This window comes from Notolepis coatsorum (genome assembly GCF_963971535.1).
Source record: "Notolepis coatsorum genome assembly, chromosome: 12".
NCBI classification, from domain to species: Eukaryota; Metazoa; Chordata; class Actinopteri; order Aulopiformes; family Paralepididae; genus Notolepis; species Notolepis coatsorum.
In genome coordinates, this window is record NC_140176.1 from 70238449 (window position 1) to 70256926 (window position 18478).

Sequence of the window (18478 nt, forward strand, 5' to 3'; positions counted from 1 at the left end):
TAAAAACAGCACATCCAATTGCATTGAAAGCATCTGGAATCACAACACTAGCCGACGCTTCGACTAGGTACAGGAGGACTCGGAGGCCAGCCAAACAGCAAAAGAGAGAGATTGTTTCTTTCCCTTTTGATTAATGTATATTTGATGGTGGCAGAGCAAAAGCTCTTATTTGCCAGATTTACAGTTAATTTACATGTTAAAGAGAGACTGATTGTATGTTTATAGAGAGACATTTATAAAAACAATTTAATAGTTACAGTTGATATAATTGAATAGTTCAGCCTGCATTTGTTAGATGTGAATGGATACACTGGTTTTGTAAAACCACTGGCTGGCTGCTCTAATGCTGTGAGCATCATAGACTGTTGCTTTACCATACTTGATGGTACAGAAGCTGAAGCACTAGTTTAACAATTTACGTTATGTGCAGAGAAACAAGTTAAAAACAATTTATGCACTTTCAATAAAGCGTTTAAAAAAAAACTGTTGGGGGAACGACGACGACTTCGTAACCTAGTTACTTTCAAAGTAACTAAGTTACTCTGATAATCAAGTAATCAGTAAAGTAACTTGGATTACTTTTTAAAGGAGTAATCAGTAATCAGTAATCGGATTACTTTTACAAGTAATCTGTGGCATCACTGGATATATAGAGAGAGAGGGGGGGCTTTGGTAGACTATTGCATTGGTCCATTCATTGAAGATGAACGCAATGCGACATCCTTTACTAGGCTCACCCACCAACAGTGCAGGTGCTGAACTGCTGATCCGAATGTATAGGTAAAAACGATATTATGCGTTTTCATCAATAAAAAAATTGCCAAAAAAAATTCGCTTGCGCGCTTACGCGCGCTCGCATACACTGGGGGCCTACAAATACATTCTTTCATGGGGCCCAGAATCTGGAGCTACACCCCTGGGGGGGGGGTACAGGGTGGGGGATGCATAGCTTCACAGTCATATACAGTCCAGTATCTATATACACTATAGATATACTTAAGGTATAGATACAAATATAATATACAAAGTACAAACACAAGATAGTCCAGTGATATGAGTCACTAGTGCAAAGAAACAAGATAGTCGGTACGGTGATGTGAGTCTCTAGTTCTCAACTAAGTCCCGAGTTGTGACAGTGATAGCTCTGGCAGCAGAACCGGCCGATCCGGCCGCCAGAGCCCTTTGTTGTAGAGCCTGATGGCCGGTATAAAGGACCGGCCCAGGCGGTTTGTGGTCTGTCGGGGGGGATGTGTCTTTGGCTGAACGTGCTCTTCATTCTGGCTAGCTCCTCGTAGAGGGGGTGAGAGGGGTTCTCCAGGATGGCTTCTAGCTTTTCCCTCATCCTCCTCTCAGCCACCACCTCTAGGTTATCCAGCTCACCACCCACTACTGAGCTAGCCTTCTTCACCAGCTTGTTCAGCTTGCTGGCGTCCCTCGAGTTGTATAAGGCTTCAGTCTATACTCTACGCAAGGCTGTCAAACTTGCTAAGAGGACATATGCTGATAAACTGGAGACACAAATGGCACAAAACGACACAAGAGGATTATGGCAGGGACTGAAGACAATAACTGACTATAAAGTCAGCGCCCCCTCAATGGGGAGCGACGACGCCTCCCTCGCGGACAAGCTCAACATCTTCTACGCTCGGTTTGGTGTAGACAGTGGCGCTGCTGGCCCTCCGGCTAGTGACGTCACTGGCGCGCCGGCTGTTGTGGAGGGGGGGGGGCAACCGCGAGGGGGGGGGGACGCTCTCTCGTTGTCGGAACACAGTGTGAGAAGAGCATTTATGCAGGTGAACACCAGGAAGGCTGCTGGCCCAGATGGCATAACAGGACGTATACTCAAGACCTGTGCCAACCAGCTGGCCCCTGTGTTCACCGCCATATTTAATCAATCACTGGCGGAGTCAGTGGTCCCTGCCTGCTTCAAGATGTCTACCATCATCCCTGTGCCGAAGAAACCCTCCCCAGCATGTCCAAATGACTACAGAATGGTGGCACTCACCTCTGTGGTCATGAAATGTTTCGAGAGGCTGGTCAAGGACCACATTTGTGCCTCCCTCCCCAGTGATATGGACCCTATGCAATTTGCATACAGGACAAACAGGTCCACCGACGACGCGGTCTCCCAGGTACTGCACAGCACCCTCTCGCACCTTGACCGTCAGAAGGGGGGCTATGTGAGACTGTTGTTCATTGACTACAGCTCAGCGTTCAACACCATAGTCCCCACCAGACTGGTGGACAAGCTGATCGAGCTAGGTCTGAGCTCCGCCCTGAGCGCCTGGGTACTGGACTTTCTGAGCGAAAGACCCCAGGCGGTCAGGGTGGGGGGTCAGACCTCCAACACCATCACCCTGAGCATCGGGTCCCCCCAGGGCTGTGTTCTGAGCCCCCTGCTGTACTCACTCTACACACACGACTGTGTGGCCAAGTTCAGCTCCAACTCCATAGTGAAGTTCGCAGATGACACGGTGGTGGTGGGGCTGATCTCGGACAACGACGAGAAGGCCTACCGGGAGGAGGTTGAGGTACTGGAACGCTGGTGCCAGGACAACAGCCTGCTCCTGAACATTGGTAAAACCAAGGAGCTGATCGTGGATTATAGGAGAGGACAGCAGGAGACGCACACACCACTGATGATTAACGGGGCTACCGTGGACAGGGTGAGCAGCTTCAAGTACCTGGGGGTCCACATCTCAGAGGACCTGACATGGTCAACACACATAGACACAGTAGTAAAGAAGGCGAAACAGCGTCTCTACCACCTGAGACAGTTAAGGAAGTTCAGAGTATCGGGAAAGATACTCCAGTCCTTCTACTCAGGAGCTGTAGAGAGCATCCTGACCGGAAACATCACTGCCTGGTATGGAAACAGCACGGCACAGGACAAGAAGGCCCTACAGAGAGTGGTGCGCTCAGCCGAGCGTACCACGGGTATTGCACTACCCCCCCTGCAGGTTCTATACAACAAGAGGTGCAAATCCAGAGCCTGCAGGATAATGAAAGACCCTCACCACCCCAATAACAGCCTGTTTCAGCTGCTGAGGTCAGGCAGACGCCTGCGAACCCCAGCTACTAGGACAGAGCGGCTTAGGCTCAGCTTCTTCCCCCAGGCCATCAGAACCATGAACAATGAACATTGAGTACCACTGTAACACTTTAGCATGAGCGGGCACACACTCAGGCCGCACGCACCCTCACTTATTGCCAAAAGGAAAGGCCACTTTAAATTAGTATTAGCAACAGTAACAGTGTATTGCACTACTATTACTACTACTGTTAACTGTCAACTGTTACCCGTCATTGCACAAATTTATTGTTACCTACTACCTGTTATTGCACAATTTTATTGCAAATTTTTTTTGTATTGGATTCTATTATATGTTATATGTTGTACCAATTGCACATCGTTGCGGGCAAGACCACCCGCATTTCATTGTATATCCGTATGCCGTGACAAATAAAACTCTTGACTTGACTTGACTTGACAGCAAAAAAGAGGATGCTGGCTACAACCGACTGGTAGAAAGATAGCAGCAGTCGGTTGCACACGTCGAACAACCTGAGTCTCCTCAGGAAGAACAGCCTACTCTGTCCCTTCCTGTAGAGGGCCTCAGTGATGTCCGACCAGTCCAGTTTTTTGTATATTTCTGGAGACCTTTCCTTTAGGTAGAAAAACCCATTGAACATATGTAACCGGTCTTGTATTGCTCTGCGTTGTGTTTCGATTCAACCCCTGTTAAGGGATCGCCCTGAGTGGGAGTTGAACCCCGGTCGCCCGCGCCGCGGTTGGCATCTCAGACCACTATACCAAGAGGTGAATTCACTTCTTGGTAATGTGTCTGGATGCCTCTGGGGAGTGAGTTTTGCTTGCAGTACCGCTTAACGTCTACAGCCACTGCACTACACTACACTGTCCATCGTGACTGTGGATAGACACACGGTACCTCTGTTACATATTTAAAAAATTATTATCAATGGTGACTGTTTAAGGCCTGATACAGCCTATAGGCGACATGTATGATGGTACTGTAGGCCTGATACAATGTGAATGAAAAAGACTCTCTTTCAAAGGAAAGTCTTTGCTTCCATTACTAATGGAGGTTGAACCCAAATTAGTGTCCAGTGGGAAGAGGAGTGTTCTGGTGTGGAGCACACACCCAGAGTGCCTTGCGGTCCGAGAATGACCAAGTGCCCCAGCAAGGCCGAGCACCTGTCAGGATGCTTTTAGTATGCATCCATACTATGGTCATAGAGCCTCTTTTGTAATTGTAACGTTTGACTGTAGTTAGCAAAGCCAATATACATAGCATGCTAGTCACTAATGTCACCACTCAGTTCAAATGCTGTGTTGTATCAAATGGAACATAAAACTGTTAATGTTAGCTTGCTAACTGCAGTCACATGGGTCTATTTCACCAGCATGCTAGTGGCTAGGTAGATAGCTAGGCTTCAATCATATGCTTCTTGTCAACTATATGCTATGTATCTTGGCTTAAAGCCACGTTGTGTTTGTCATTTTAATCACATTTACATTGAGTCATTTAGTTGACGCTTTTATCGAAAGCGACTTACAAGTTCTGTACAACAAGTCATCAGGAAGGGCACAACTCTATCAGTTGAGTAACAATGTTCATCAAAGTGTTGCGTGCTACAGTGTAGGTTAGTTTATTAGGACAAGTGCATGACAGCAAGGTTAGTTAGGGTTAGATTAAAAAAAAATTATAATAATAATAATTTCAGATAATGGTTGAAGAAGTGCGTCTTTAGTCGACGGCGAAAGATTGGACGGGTTTCGGCTGTCCTAACTGGGGTGGGTAGTTCATTCCACCATTGTGGGGCAAGGACTGAGAATAGGTGACTTCTCTTTGATGACCCTCCTAGAGCTTGGATAGGAGTAAGTCTCTCTTCTTCCGCTTTGTGACATGCCGGAGCGCTGTGATTGGCTTCTTCTCTTCTTCTGCTTTGCTGGTGCGCCCAGCAATCACAGCACTCCGGCATGTCACAAAGCGGAAGAAGAGGGTAAGCCATTTTGATGCAACACTGATCTCGGTGATGTTTACACGTTTATAAAAATTATTTAAAATGTTTATTAGCAACGCCAAGCTTTCAAACCATCCCATATTTTTGTCCGAAACCCTCGTGCAACTGTGAGTGCCTTTGACATTTCTCTGTGATACTTGTATAATAAACCGTTCGTCCAAAACCAGTCCATCATGGTGAATATTGCTTGGTTTGCTGTGGGCTAGCAAGTGACTGTGTATTCACTGGCCAAACCTTGTTGGCGTGCATCTATCACAGTCATGAAAGGGGCTAGGCCTAGACTATGAATGAATGAATGAATGAATGAATGAATGAAAACTTTATTTAACAGATTGCAGAATGGGTACAATACAGTACGGCTCAATACACACAATTGTTAAGGGCATGCAGACCTGAGAAAGACGTTTTTCTTGTTTCCATCAGGGTCCCCCATTTTCAATTCATTTTTTTTTATCCACTTTTTCTCCCATTTTCTATATATTTTCTCCCATCCCAATTTTCGTATCATCCAATTCAACCCTCCCCTGTCACGAACGCTGTTTCTTGCCTCCCACAAGCCGGCTGCAATGTGGACTAAGTCATACATAGCACAAGTCCCCTCCGGTACTTGAGGTAACAGCAGTCGCATCTTTTCACCTGCGCAGCTCGATCTCTCAGTGGCGAGGAGTAACGCGTGGGAGGCTCACGCTGCCCCCGACACTTCCTGATTCTACTGCGCAGGCGCACCAACCGACCTGTAGGAGTCGCTGTCCACAACGCCCGATCCCCACCCATCAGTTTCCCACCCCCTAATACGGCCAATGTGTATTAGTATGAACGACCAGCTAAACTGAAAGCAATGTGGAGCGCTGGGCTCGAACAGGCGAGCCCAGCGTCTCCGCATTCATGGCGAGCGCCTTGCCCACTACGCCACGTAGCCGCCCCCCATTTTCAATTCATATAGACATTTATGACATACACAACATACATGACATTTATGGCATAGGGACATATAGGTATTTAGTACTGATACATTTGTGACTTAAACGGTATTCAAATATACAGTACTGTTACCCCTAGATCCTGACAGAGTATATACATATGATGGGGAGGGGACTGTACATTAGGAGGGGGTGGGTGGGTGGGAGAGAAATATACATAAGGCGGGGAGGGAATATATACATGCAGTGGGGAGGAGACTGTCTATTAGGAGGTGGTGGGGGTTTTGGGCATTTACGGTGGCCAGTTTCGAATTGCAGCCTCCCGTAGGTGCTCTTTAAGACCGGTTTTGAATGTGGGTATAGATTCACATTCCTTTACAGCTTTGGGTAGGGCGTTCCACATTGATGTGGCATAATTGCGAAATGTGTTTAGTCCCTTGTTTGAGCCGAATCTGGGTTTAACATGATTTGTTGAGCTTCCTCTGGTGTAGTAGTTGTGGTATTCACTGACCTTTGGGAAGTATTTTGACATGTACATGGGTACCTTAGTCGTATAGTGTATCTTGTAGACCAGGCCCATTGCAAGTTGCTGTACTCTGTCGTCTACTCTAAGCCATCCTAGGTTGTCAAAGTGGGCAGGGGTGAGGTGGGTTCTGGGGGTAAGGTCAAGTATTAGTCTGACCAAAACAGAGGATATGGAGAGGGCTTCAGCGTTCTTATTTTGTTTCAGGTAGGTGCTCTTTGGATTAAATCCGGGGTAGGATTCGCTTATAAAAGAGGTTGAGATCCAAGGCAGCTCTACAATTTTTTAAAAGAAGAAGAATTTTTTGAAGAAGGCCATGTAGGCCGAAACATGTCAGACTTTTAAAAAAGATTTTTCTAAATAATGTAAGCCACTAAATAATTTTTTTTTTTTTTAAATTGTAGAGCTGCCTTGGATCTTAGTAGTCTGACCAGTTTGTTTTGTGATGTTTGTAATTTTGTTTTAAGCGCCTTTGAGGTGCTTTGGTACCTTGAGGTGCACGCATAGTCGTAGTACCCTTGAATGAGTGCTCCTGCCAGAGTCTTCAGGGTATTCTTGTTTACCAGAGAGGAGATCCGGTACAAGAATCTAGTTCGTTGGTTGACTTTTTTTTATTACATTGGATGCCATTTTGTCACAGGAAAGATTTGCCTCTAGGATGGAACCCAGGTAGGTAATTTCGTCTTTCCTTGTGACAATATTGTCACCCACTGCAACTGAGAAGCCATCGGTCTTGCTGAGTTTGTTAGACAGAGGGGAGAAAGTTGCCGTTATATTACGTACCTTATATACAATATATTATATTTAACAGACATTTCACCATTTAATATGTTCTGTCTTTAAACGTTTCAAACAACATTTTATATGCAGACCATTTTAAAGTGGAATTGCAATGGGAACCTTTATTTTGAAACATTTATGGACGGAAGTAGAATGTCTTATTTAATATAGCTTGACACCGGTATACCGACAAGAAGAGAGAGGACGGGCAACAGTGGGGGTGGTCGAAGGAAGCCAGGGGACATCGGACTGGAACAAGGTGAGAGATGACGAACGCGAGCCTTATCTCCAAGGGTATCATAATAATTAATTAGTTAGTTACGTTAGCTGAGAATCATTATCTTCCAAAGAGCCAAAGAGTGTCCGTGTGATAAGATGCAGGCCAATGTATTGTAGCCTAGAGATGCTGCTGATAGTACCTTGAGCTAAACGAACCTAGCTGCCACATGTGCTGTGTGGCTGCTGTGGCACCTGTCAAAAGATACCATTGTTCCCATTCTTTAAGTTATAATGCTAAGCGTGTAGCGTGGTAATTTGGCAACCAAGATGTTTGTTCTCCTCACGTTAGCTTACGCAACGTTATTGGGCTTTATAATAACCTTCCGTGCACATGGCTGGCTCGACGAACAGACAGGGGAGGAAATAGCCGCAAGTCGCAGCTTGCTGCTAGCTGCTAGCATGAAGGCTGTTTCAGCTGGAGAGAGACGAGAGACTAGAGGGAAGACGTGACCTTGGCTTTGCTTTGGCCTTCGATTGTCGTATGATAATTAATGATTCCCCCCCACCTACCCAACCTCCCCCAATGTACAGTTTCTTTTTTAGAGTATTTTTGTATCACAAACAGTACTGTATTTGTAAATCTGGTATGTCATAAATGTCTAGATGTAGCAGTACTGCGTGTCTATATGTATGTCATATAATTGATGAATTGAAAATGGGGGACCCTGTTTAGTAAACAAGACTAAAGTATTTCTCTGGTCTGCAACCCCTTAACAATTGTGTGTATTGAGCTGTACTGTATTGTACCCATTCTGCAATCTGTTAATACAGTTTTCAATCAATGCAGTGTTACTGGTTACTGCTAGTGCTACATGTGGTACTAGGGAAAATGTAGACTTGGGTTGGGATACCGGTATATGCTCCTTATTATGGTGATTGTTGTAATGGTATCATTGTTATGGTGATTGTGGTAATATATGATTATTATTATTATTAGGATGATAGATTGTGATAATGTGTTAACGCGGTCATTATTATAACTAACTTTTATATGTCAAACTTTTTAAATACCAGTCAGGGACCTAAATTGGTCTCTAGGCCAAGATGATTTAAAACAGGCTTGTTACGTTTCTGACGGAGTACAAAAGGAGAATTGCAGGGAACTAAACTCCTGAAGGAAAAAAGGCTTCATCCTTACTACTCCGTGTGACTTATCACATGATGTGGAGAAAGCGCAAATCCTTGATGGAATTCAAGCCATTATAATCATCATGCCTCCTCATGTCAAACCTCTTCCGCTCTCTGCACCCTAATGAGACTAACTGGAGTGGACGATGATGACGAGCCTAGATTAGGGGTACAGCCGTAGTTGGGTATCATCAGAACCTGTTTGTTGGTAGAATGGCATCATAAACTTAGGTGTGGCTTGACTACAGTACAGTGTGTGGCTCTAGTTTGTGTACATGTGTATTCATGCTATTCTCTGCTGCCTAAGCTGTCATAACTTGCCAATGTTCATCAAGACGGCATGCTTCTGTGATATTAAAAAAAAAGTGCCTCTGGCTGTGTAGAGTTGTTTAAAAACCAGTTAGTCGAGTTCACCAAACACACCTACCTATCAGGAAATGCAATTAGCGCCAAAAGACGTTTACGGGTTATTATCGGCTTATTCACCTGAAGATTCACTCTGTTACGGTCGGACCACACTGGGGAATGTTTCTGACGCCGTCGCACAATGCATTGAATGTGTCGTTAACTTTCAGGTCATTGCAGCTGACACGAGGTCATGCACTGTTGTGATAAAAACACGCCTGTCGGGTGATTGTGGAGTTATTTTGTCTTGTGTTTTGGCTCCAGTATGTGTGTGAGAAGTCAATGTCAAGGTCAGTAGATGGTAGGCGTGCTTGAGTGAGATGTTGCGCTAAGTTGCACGTTTGAGGAGGGATGTAGGGTAAAGTGTTTGTAGGGTCCTATAGTTTGTAGAAGAAGTGATTTTGTTCTGTCGGTTGGGTAAGCACTTTGCTTTTAACAGTCAAGTTCCTCTTTTCAGAACCTGAAACGAGCACCCGCACTGTTTCCTCAACTCGACAGAACCCCCCCCCCCTCCTCCTTCAAACCTGACCACTGGTCACCATGATGCTTGACAAGTATTGGGTGCTCTGTGCCCTCTGCACTGAGCTTGGTGTGAAAGCTCATGAACTGAAAACCAGCTACTTTTCCCCCCCGTGCAGCAGTTTGGCAACAAGGACTTCAGTCTTGAAAAGCACAGCTGACTTAAATTGATGGACACTCTTTTTAAGCGACTCGTTGTGCTGTTGTAGGGGTAGCGGGTGTTTCCAGAGATTTGAGGTTGTATCTTTCTAAGTGGAACGTAGGAGAAGTCGGGGCTCCTCGCACTACAAAAGAATGAAACTGTGCTAATGATTTACTGTGAAACTTTAATTCTACCAGTAGGGTGGAGGAGTCTACCTGCCTCCATGAAACTCTCATACGGCAGCCTGAGTGAGGTAGACGCATCAGCGCTGTTTCATCCTTTCAAGAGTGCGAGAGTTTGAATAGATTCCAGATGGAAAAATATGTTCTTGTAATCTTTGGTACTAACTGGGAAAAACCCAACCATGTTTTGTGACGTTCTCTTATTCTCTCTCCAATCTTTATCTGTCCATCTCTTCCTCTTGCATTCTTTTTTTTCTTCTCTCGCTCCACTATCTGTCCATCTCTTCCTCCTTTGCATTATTTTTTCTTTGTTTTCTTGCATTCTTACCCCAGAGTACTAATGGCAGAGACGATAACTCAAGCGAGGGCGGCATTTCACAAAATGGTAAGATTGATCAAATAAAACAAATCGTATTCTTTTTTTAATTTAATGAATAATTAATGATTTCCTCCCATTACTGTATTGTCGCCTCACTCGGATGACAAGAGGAAGAGTTACAGACACAATATTGACCACTCTCTCTTACCCCCCCACTCCCTGTGTCTCTAGTTTAACAGTGAAAGGTACAGCAGATTCACTCTGCAGGAGGAGGACGGAGGGAATCATGTGGAGGTCAAGATGTCCAACGGCAACTTAGACGAAACCGATGCCGTGGAGATGACTGGCCAGCCAGAAGGCTCTCCCTCTTACCGGCCGTACCTCCAGCAGCAACGCAAACGCAATATCTGCTACCTGGCCCTGGGGACCCTGCTCATCTTCGTCATCGGTAGGCCCCCCCTCTCTGGGTGCCCCATGAAGTAATTTATGTAGAGCAGGGTTATGTTATATGCCTTTCAGCTTGTGAAGATCAGTACTTATGATATTACTGTAGAAACAGGGTTATGTTATATGCCTGTAACTACCTCTGTGTTCAGTTTAAGTTTGGTTCCTACCTAAAGGCTGCTAGTGTAGCGATTGTAATGGTACATAATTCACCCACGGACTATTGTTAGGAACATTCTGGCACGTGTGTGATGTCATAGTAGTACATGCTAGAACAGTCTCTAGAACATTAGCTCTGCCACAACATTCTGGAACGTTCGTGATGATGTCATAGCTGAACATTCTAGAACCTCGCACATCCTTATATAAGTGGAAGTTTCGGCCACTGACGGTTTTCGTGTAGAGTTCCTAGCAAGAAGAAGATGCTAAAGTCTATAATTTCCTCTTTGCTGTTGCTGTCATCATTGCAAATAGAGGGAGTTACAATGCCTTTCCGCTTGTGTAGACCAGAACTTATTATATTACTGTAGAAACAGGGTTATGGTATACCTTTCAGCTTGTGTAGACCAGTACACATTCAGTACAAAGATAGAGCAATTCATAGGCTTTATATACTTTTGATAGTAGTAGGAGGCTAGGAGGCTGTGGGGTCATTCTCATTGTGTCACTTCCTGTTTTACATACTTGGAACTCAGGCTACCTGGTTGGCTATGTGAGCCACCGTAGACCACCTCCCCCAGAACCACTGTTGCCACATGCCTCTACCACGGAGAAGCAAGTGACTGTGCCCAGCGTCACAGTCCCATGGGTTCCAGAACCTTCTCTGAACTGGGACGACCTCACCCGTCTGCTGGGACAGAAACTCACCCCCGGAATCTTTAGCGAGACTTTAAAGTGAGCTGTGCACGTAAACACACACACTACGCACATGCATACACTACACATGTTTTTATTGTATGAGATATATGTGTGTGTGTGTATAATACAGGGCTGTACGCTGCGATGATCTCATCGCAAATTGCCCCTTTAATTGGCCGTTGCGATTGGTAAATAATATTTGGGGGCGGGCTTGCGAGTAGCGATTTCAAGCCTTGCATTCGCATTTCACTCCTAAATGATCCAAGGCGTGTGATGACGCTGAGCACTCAGGTATGATCAGCGGGGAAAATCAACTGAGCACTCACTCTGATAGACTGGCTGACTGTCTGATTTAGCTATGAAGAAAAGTAAAGTTGGTAGTAGGGATGGGAATCGATGGTTCCTAACTGGGTTTTGGCCATATGCTCCCGAAATTCTCCCGCTGTTTGGCTGCTTCTATGTGCAGTGAAAACTACTTGAAATGCTTTAGAACCTAGTCATTGATTTAGTTCAGGGTTAGCCGCGGAGCTAACGCTAGCTAACGTGAGCTAATCAAGCTCACAGAGAGAGATAAACAGCTGACAGCAGGTAGTACAGGTACAAATACAATAAAACAAGGGGTGGGGGCTGTTGTGTAAACCTTGTGTCGCGTCAATCTGGTCCACACGTTACTCGTTCATATCTCAGCCCGTGCTGAGATATGCCCATTCCGCGGTCTGTTAATAAAGTTTTCAATCAGACAGATGTATGGAAAGGCTTTTATTATAACATTCGTTGAGGTAAAATCATTATGCCTCATTTAGTCATCCTGCAGAGCACTGGTCTCCTACTCGTGGGCCGCGGGGAGCTAATGTTAGTAGCTTTGTTGTTGTCAACACACAGGGCATTCAGGAAGTCAAAAACTAATGCGCTTGCCGATTGGTGCTAAGAACAGCAGGGCGGGTGCAAGCGTTGTGACGTAATTGGCAGACTCTACTGTCAATCAAAATTATTCTGTTTTCCGTCAGAATGAATGAATGAATGAGAACTTTATTAACAGATTGCATAATGGGTACAATACAGTACAGGAGGATGAAGACCAGAGAAAGACTTTCGGCTTTTTTACATAAGGGTCCTCCATTTTCAATTCATCAAAACATTTAGAGACATACAAATATACAGTAGTTTCATAAAAATGCTAAAATGCTATTGATTGATTGATTTAAAACTTTATTAACATATTGCAGAATGGGTACAGCTCAATACATACAATTGTTAAGGGGATGCAGACCAGAGAAAGACTTTTGTCTTGTTTACATCAGGGTCCCACATTTTCAATGCATCATATTTCATATCTAAATCATATAATATCTCATTGCTAAATATATGCAATATATAATCTAATATATAATATAAAAATGCTAAATGCATGGGTATTTTATTTTGTCTTTAATGTTAGCTTGCAAACTCATACTGTCTTGGTAAGCCTCATAATGAATTGTTTGAGGTAAAAAAGAAAAACATATGTGTATCGTGTATCGCCGAAAGGTCAGAAAATATCGTGATATCATATTTAGGCCATATCGCCCAGCCCTAGTTGGTTCATTATAAAAGATACAAACCTGACAACAAAAGCACTTAAATGTTAAATAAAAGGACCACAGTAATGAGGCAGGAGGAACATATTTTTTTGCACTATAATGGTAAAATTGTTATTTAAAAATTTGCCCCTAAAACATATTTTTTGCCCCTAAATTTCTAATTTAGGGGCAAGTGTGCCCCTAGTGAAAAAGCTTAGCGTACAGCCCTGTAATATATATAAATGCATGCCATAATTTGACCAACTGTCAGCCTGTGTTTTGCGTGTAATGTGCGCAAGAGGGCCAACAAATACGAAAGCTACAGAAAGGGAAATAATCAAACCCCTTTAGCTTGATACCATTAACTACCATGGGGAACATTGGTACACTCCTGATGCTCTGAATAAAGCAATGGTAATCCTTAAACATAGATTTTAACCACTTGAGGATATGCCAAAAATGGGGCTATTAACAAAAGAGAAAAAAATTTACGATTGCATACCCAAAGTAATTTGCGATGTATTATACTTATAGCTAGGGATGTCCGATATTATCGGCCTGCCGATATTGGCATTAAAATGTAATATCCGTTTTAAAAAATATATATATATTTAAATGTTTTACATTTATTTACCCAGGCAAGTAAGAACAAATTCTTATTTAATTTATTGTCAAAAGTATGCATAATGTTGTGTTAATTCCACAACAAGAGATGTTAATTACCTGAAATTTATTTTGGGGGGGGGGAGGGGGGAAACCCAGCATATATTGGTATCGGAAATTAAGAGTTGGACAATATCGGTTTATCGTTAAAAAAAGCCAATATCGAACATCCCTACTTATAGCACATGCATGAGTCTGGTCTCTTTTGAAAGGTAACATTATGAAGTTTCTTAAACGCAAAAAAGAAAACACTTTCAGTGCTAATGAAAAAGAATACGGTAAGAGGTTTGAACACAAACGTTTTGTGTACTCTTCTTTTTACTGGTTGCCAGATGCCAGTTTTTTTAATTCCAGGGCAAAGTGGTTGCCCGTATTCCTGTCCGATTTTTTTTTTGTATCTGCTTTTTCTCCCCATTTTCTTCTCCCATCCCAATTTCGTATTGTCCAATTCTACCCTCCCCTGTCTCGAACGTTGTTAGACCATGCCTCCCACTGGTCGGCTGCAATGTGGACGAAGCCTTGCGTCATGTGTCCCCTCCGGTACACGAGGAGGCAGCCGTCGCATCTTTTCACCTGTACAGCGCGATCTCTCAGTGGCGAGGAGTAGCACGTGGGAGGCTCACACTGCCGCCGATACGTCCTGATTCTGCTGTACAGGCGCACCAACCAACCTGTAGGAGTCGCTGTCCACAACGTCCGATCCCCACCCACCGGCTTTCCCACCCCCTAATACTGCCAAATGTATTAGTATGAACGACCAGCCAAGCCGGAAGCAACGGCGAGAGCTGGGCTCGAACCTAGCATATCCTGTAATAGTGGCGAGCGCCTTGCCCACTGCGCCACTTAGCCGCCGGGCTGTCCGATCTTTAACACATTCCCCGCCAATCACGTTGTACAGCGTTATTGCCGGCCATGCGTTGTCTGCCAAACAATTTTTTCGCCATGGCATTCATAATTCATATATACACCTCCGGCGCTGCAGCTGGACCCTACGGCTCAATACAACGACTGCTCAATACCGCCGCCTGGTGGATGGTCGGGCGAGTTACACTGGTAAACAGGATATGGCTGCTGTGCGTCGATTAAATTCATCTGGCCGTCAGATATTGTCGCAAGGCTCTCGACAGACACTATAGTACCGTAATTTTCGGACTATAAGCCGCGCCTTTTCCCCCCATTTTTCGACCCTGCGGCTTATATAACGGTGCGGCTTATGTGACTCGACGTGACCAAACCCGAAAATGTAAAAATCGAAATATTGCTTTTTTGATTGCATTGAAATGTTATTTATCTGTTCCCTTATTTGCTAAACGTAATACAACTTGTAAATGAGTTAATTGTTATTTGTCCGACAGTATTGTGTCCCAATGCTAAGTAATTACATATGGTAATTAAACATTAAAACACCTGCGGCTTATAGTCCAGTGCGGCTTATATATGTACACATCATTCAATTTAGCTGCTGTGGCTTATATTCAGGTGCGGCTTATATTCAGGTGCGGCTTATAGTGCGAAAATTACGTTACATATCGATCGCTTTATAAACGTAATAATCTATGATTTCGGCGTTTATTGCGACATACAAACCGGAAATGGACCTAGGCGATCGACGTCCTATACCTGGGATCTTTCACCGCCAGTCTCATTGACGCACGGTAAGAGGACGCTGACGCTATTTTCAGCCCAATTGTTTATACATTTCACTGCAAACCGATCTGATCAATATATCACCCATACTACATAAAGCATTTACTGACTATCACGGAATTATAAACGACCCCCCCCCCCCTTTCATCCGCGCATGATGACTCATAACGTATAGGATCATATACAGTTGAATTTTTTTATATAGCGTGTATCGGGAATAAACGGCAATTGGTATGCGTTTATGCCTATAACTCACGTTCTATGAATTATTGCAGAAAACAATAAAAACACTTATATTCTAGAAGGTATTTTTGTACGAATCTATGAATGAAAAAGTATAACGTTCCTACATCCTGGACGATAGATAATCGATGTTGAATGGGCCATAGTAATGTCAATTTAGCAATACAATTTAAAAAGTTCTAGCCCGGCAAAGAAGGTGAACATCTTAGAGTGGTGGCAGTGAGGCTACATTGATGGATATAACCAGTGGCAGGGAATGTGTTAAGAGAGCAGTTCAGTCTGTAGCTTCCATACAGCTCTGTCTCAGTTCCATGATTCTGCCGTCTACTTATCAGAAATTGGAAGTATTTCCAAACGGGGCTCTGTAGGTTGCTTGGTGTGAGAGTTGGGTTCTGAACTCTGCCATCATTGCCATGCAGTTGTTAAATTATCGTCTTGTTTTTCAAAAAAATCCAAAATCAGGGACCATGATGGAAATATTCTCATGTTTGTATTCCTTGGATGCTCTCTTTTACTCTACAATAAAAATCATCAATCAATTCAGCTTGAGGGATTTTCAGTCCGCTAAGAAATTAAAGTGATGTATCTGGATCTGTAATGGTTCAAAGAACCATGCAAGGCTTAAGTTGAAAGGATACATGGTACATATTTGTATTCACATTCTGATAACCTGGGCGGTGGGTAATGTACTCTGTGGATGGCTGAACACCGTAACACCGGTATCACTGACTACTGTGGCAAGCCTACTGACTGGTCACTAAAACCTTTAATCCAACAATTCTGTTCAGTTATTAATATTATAGTAAAACTCTCAAACCTTTGGCCAATATCTCCTCTAGCTGAATCAGATCCATTCTGGAGGGAAAGCTGGGCACATTTCCATCTTCTTAACCATGCGTGACACCATTTTTCTTTTTATGGAGGTGGATGCTTTAGGACAACTTGGTAATGGATCGGTCATGGATTTGGACCACCTGTAGCTGATATTGATCCCTCAGATTTCACCAGTATTGGCCCAATTCAGATATTGGGTAGAGGATTGACGCCTCTCTACTTTAAATTATTCCTATCAATTGAATTGAACATGTTCGCTCAAACCTTTTTTAGGGAGTTTGATATGGAGAACCTTATGGCAGGCAGTGATGATGACGAGCGTCTGGGAGGAAGAATCTACGATGCATTCAAGGCACAGGAGATGGAGCCCTGGATTGACATCCACTATGTACAACTGCAGACACCGAACAGGTATGCACACGTACATTCACACACACCATAAACTGTAAAGTCAAAATGTGCACGCAACAAAACACACACTCATGCTCACCAAGGCATGTGTCGGAACACCAATTAACTTCCTGTACTTACTTCCTGTCTGTGGCTTGAATGTTTTTTTTCTCAAGGATTTTTTGAAACGGAGTAGCAACCTTCAATAAGCCACAGCTTACTTATTTTCCTTCTCATTAAGTGCGACCAATGGCCTCTTCTATACACTGCGTGTGTGATCTTGCTCTTTCAGAAATTGCAATGAGTCAGTGTGTTCAGCCCCATAAGTGCTGATTTGCGAGCCCCGTCACAAACTCGGGACCAGCTCACGCAACCCTCAAACACTGGGAATAAATCCCACACACTTCCACAATGATCTGTACACAACTTTCACACTTAACCCACACATATTTACATTGGCTGTATATGCTGTTTTAAGAATTGTTGGTAAAATTACTAACAATTTTGTATTCCCTCTTGACTTTCTGATTTGGACAGTGAGAAGCCAAACAGTGTTCGGTTCGGCTCAGAGGAATTCCAACCCAAGGGGTACCTGGCCTACAGTGCTACTGGTACAGTCCAGGTGAGTTTCTGGCAGGGTTGAAATTAGATGGATGTTGCATCTTAAAAAGCCCCCCCCCCCCTCAATCTTTGGGCTCTTTCCATTATAAACGGTTTAGAGGAAGAATTTCCAGAAAATATTTATTTATGATAAAACACTTATGATACTTATGCCCTAATGATGAGGATACGTGCTCAATGAAGAAACCCACTCCCATTTCTATGAATACTTATACTATGGAACTACACACTATGAATGTATTACATGGCCCATAACAGCCCACAAACAGCATTGCTAACTTCAACAGACCCATGTCCCATTAAGCGAGCTCCAGGTATTGCCGATGCTACATACCCTACCAATGGTCACCACCACAGCCAACACATCTAGATGGATGGCAGTGAGAGCCAGCATATCACCAGGGTTATCAAGTGGGCATTGTAATTTAATTAGATTTTCATATGGCCCAAAATTGTGTGGCAAAAACAAAACTGTAGCAGATGCACTGTAATGCATGTCAAATGTGTGTGTGTGTTTTAGGGAAAGGTGGTTTATGGGAACTACGGGCGCCAAGAGGATCTGGCTCTGCTGCAGGAGACGATTGTGCAGCTGAACAATTCTGTGATGCTGCTCAGAGCTGGAAACATCAGCTTTGCACAGCAGGTGTGTAACCGTTGACGTGAAGTGTGTCTACCAGTCTTTAGTATTGAGTCAACCCATGTGTATGTGATGATTATAGGTGTGCATCAAGGCTTATGACTGTTTCTACACCCCTCGTAATGGTCCGTTCCAAGTTGAGAAAGGAACTGAACAGGAATAGCTATACTGAACGCAGTTTTCCGTCCTAATGTTTTTGTGTCAGGTGGCTAATGCTGCAGCGCTGGGGGCCTCCGCTGTCCTCATCTACCCCGACCCTCAAGACTACACCTACCTGACTGACACGGAGCTCTACGGACATGTGGGTAGCAGTGACGAATGTCCAGTCTCATCACAGGC

At 43.9% G+C, this 18478-nt stretch overlaps 1 protein-coding gene across 1 annotated transcript in view; it reads left to right on the forward strand.

Annotated features, from left to right (window-relative positions):
* Positions 1 to 7462: 7462 nt before the first annotated feature.
* Positions 7463 to 18478, forward strand: part of tfr1b (transferrin receptor 1b) — a 41428-nt gene continuing 30412 nt past the window's right edge. The window contains exons 1-8 of the mRNA XM_084326416.1: positions 7463 to 7528; positions 10258 to 10309; positions 10475 to 10691; positions 11383 to 11581; positions 16765 to 16902; positions 17419 to 17503; positions 18023 to 18145; positions 18345 to 18440. Of these exons, the coding sequence (XP_084182542.1) occupies positions 10265 to 10309; positions 10475 to 10691; positions 11383 to 11581; positions 16765 to 16902; positions 17419 to 17503; positions 18023 to 18145; positions 18345 to 18440 (903 nt within the window). The 5' untranslated portion in view covers positions 7463 to 7528; positions 10258 to 10264. The remainder of the gene's footprint in view (positions 7529 to 10257; positions 10310 to 10474; positions 10692 to 11382; positions 11582 to 16764; positions 16903 to 17418; positions 17504 to 18022; positions 18146 to 18344; positions 18441 to 18478) is intronic.